The 3,142-nt window shown below is 30.6% G+C and overlaps 1 protein-coding gene across 1 annotated transcript; it reads left to right on the top strand.

The window, feature by feature from the left end:
• Window positions 1-246: 246 nt before the first annotated feature.
• On the top strand, window positions 247-903 carry LOC124894682 (homeobox-leucine zipper protein ATHB-6-like; the record flags this gene model as incomplete). Its single annotated transcript, XM_047405268.1, is given in 1 exon segment — window positions 247-903. A coding segment is annotated over 1 exon segment (530 nt), but the record flags the coding sequence as incomplete, so codon positions are not given.
• Window positions 904-3,142: the final 2,239 nt, after the last annotated feature.

Raw genomic sequence — 3,142 nt, 5'->3', positions numbered from 1 at the left:
GATATTAGTTCTAGTAAGTAGCAGAACTAGAACTTTCAGTAAGAGATTCAAAATATAAAAACGTAAACACTCGAAGAAGGTAAAGTGATCGTACATTTATTTATATATGTATATACATACATACAATATAATTTCGAGCAAAAGGGATTCAGATAAACACCTTGCGCCCCTAGCTCCAATCTTAATTCGTTAGCTAGAATTGTCACATTGTACTAGTTGTTTTTACTTTTTCTGTTTCGACATTGTAGATTAGCGAGCTAAAATCAAAGCTGCATGGAGGAAACATTGAAACCAAACTTGCTGTGAAAGAAGAGGCTTTCGAATTCGAAATTGATGACAAAGAACTTGAACAGAGCAACAACCCAAACAACAACAATTCTAATCCAGAGCTCAACTTTGAGAACTGCTTCTTTAATGATGGGAATGGAATTGCACTCGAGTCACTGTCTGATAGTGACTCGAGTGCAATCTTGAATGACGAAAACAGCCCAAACACAACCATCATTTCATCATCCGGAGCTTTTGTTATTACTTCCAATGTAGGATCAGGGTCATCATCCCCGAATTCTAATAATTCGTCGTTGAATTGCTTCCAATTCTTGGACTCAAATCTCGAACATGATGTCGATGTTCCCATGAAGTTGGTAAAATTGGAGGAGTACAATTTTTTCAGTGTTGAAGAATCTTGTAGTACTTTGTTCACGGATGAGCAAGCGCCTACGCTTCATTGGTATTGCCCGGGTGATATGTCAATTGAAGAAGAATTTTCTGTATAGCGGGTAACACTAAGAGGAGTATTGTAAGTGGTAGACTGGTTTATTGTTGTTGTCGCCATAAATTGAGATTTAGCTCTTTATTTCTCCGGCTTGACGAAAAATAAAATAAAAATGAGTATTGTACTAATTGCTCGAGGAGAACTCGAAACCAAAATAAGCCACGAAATAAAAAAATGATTAAAATAGGCTACCTATTTAATAAGTTATCAAAATAGGCTAAACGTAATAAATTATTACGTTTTTTACTTTTTTCTTAATGATCAACTGACGAAAATGAATAGTAAATACGGTTTGTAAAACATAATAAATTATTACGTTTTACAAATAGTATTTATAAAACGTAATAATTTATTACGTTTTTAAAAAAAATAAAAAATAAAAAAACAGTGTCTTATCACACTAATTTTATGTTAAATCATGTAGTTTATAATAATTTATTATGTTTTACAAACATTATTTATAAAACGTAATAATTTATTACAAACTACAAACAGTGTTTGTAGATTTAAGAAAAGTGTGTAAGCACTCCACCTAGTGTTTAAGAAAAGAGTATAATACACCAAAAGAATCTCAGAATTAAGCTCTGGAAATGAAGAATGCAAATTATTTTTAATATGTGATGTGTGGTGGGGTGGGAGAGTTCTATATGGGGTGGGTTAAGTGTAAGATATAATAATTTATTACAATTTACAAATATTGTTTGTAGTTTGTAAAAAATTATTATGTTTTATAAATAATATTTGTAAAACTTAATAAATTATTATAAATTATATGATTTGACATAAAATTGATGTGATAACACACAGTTTTTTTGCTTTTTGTTATTTTGTGAAAAACGTAATAAATTATTACATTTTACAAATTGTATTTATTATTCATTTTGATCAGTTGACTGTTAAGAAAAAAAGTAAAAAAACGTAATAATTTATTACATTTAATCTATTTTGATAACTTATTAAATAGATGATCATTTTTTATATTTTTTTATTTTACGACTTATTTTGATTCTAATTCAGGTCGGGGGCACGTGGGGTACCGCAGACAGGTTGGGTGATGGGGACAGAGGGAAGCGTGTGAGTTTGGGTAAAAGTTGGCATTTTGCAGGGATGATTTGGATAGTACTCCCTTTGAAATCTCACACAATGCTGTGTTTTTTTTACTGTGGGGTGGGTGGGTGTGGGTGGTGGTGGGTGGGGTAGGGGGTCAAGAGAATCTACGATGATGATGAAGAGAAAAAGCTTCCTTGTAATGGTAAATAAAGGTGGCAAGCTAAAAATATTTCATGGATCCCATTTTTGAATGATTTTAATTTACAGCTTTTTAATTCATGAAATCATCATAATTGATAGATATATTGCTGAATGGTACTAAAAGAAGCTTTTGATATGAGAAAGGAAAATAAATAAATTGCTTTTTGAACTTGTAATTCTTATTTGAAATAGAGTGATCACCATTCTGAAATGTCATAACTATAAAATTGTGACCTGCCGATCAATATATATATATATATATATATATCTGGGGAAAAAGGTGCGAGAAATACTATACTTTAACGAAATTTGTAGTTACGCATCTTGAATTTTACGGGGTCCTATGACCTCCCTAGATTATTTTTTATCATATTTAACTGACATATATTTGACACTTGAATCAATTCATGTATTTCACACACATTGAACGCGTAAGAAAAAATATTTAATAAGGGGCTAATATATGTCAGTTAAATAAGGTAAAAATAGTTTAGAAGATCATAGGACCCTCACAAAGTTCAAGATGAATAACTATAAATTTTGACCAAATATAAATATTTTTCGCACATTTCCCCCCATATATATGTCGGACAATAGTAGAGAAAAAAAAAGGGCATCATTGAGCAAACTCAATAGCTAAACTGTAGGAAAATCGTAAGTCTGACACTTAAACCAGCAGATTCTTCACAACATGAGACCAGCAGAATCTGTTGTGAAGTTCATGACATACTTTTATTAGCTAGGAGTGTTGGTACAAAGAAAGTAAAAACAACACGTTCGTGATAATATGTATCACTGATCCTATTATCCTCTCTATTAGCGTTAATTATCAACTCAAATAAATGCTCATTAAAAGCTTTTTCTTTTTAGTCGTCGTATTGTATTTTTATTGATTAGAAGTAGGGGTGTACAATCCAAACCATTAAGTCAAATCAAATCGCAGAATAAAATCAAATCGAGAAAAAAATTCGACTTATGATTTGATTTAGTTTGGTTGGTTTGACGTTTGAAAAAAAAATTCGACCATTCTTGGTTTGGTTTGATGTTAACCAAAAAAAAAGTCAAACCGACATTATATATATATATATATATATATATATATATATATATATATAT

Source organism: Capsicum annuum, unplaced genomic scaffold (assembly GCF_002878395.1).
Source record: "Capsicum annuum cultivar UCD-10X-F1 unplaced genomic scaffold, UCD10Xv1.1 ctg76850, whole genome shotgun sequence".
NCBI lineage: Eukaryota > Viridiplantae > Streptophyta > Magnoliopsida > Solanales > Solanaceae > Capsicum > Capsicum annuum.
The sequence above is the reverse complement of the archived record's forward strand: the minus strand, read 5'-3'. Positions and strand labels throughout refer to the sequence as shown.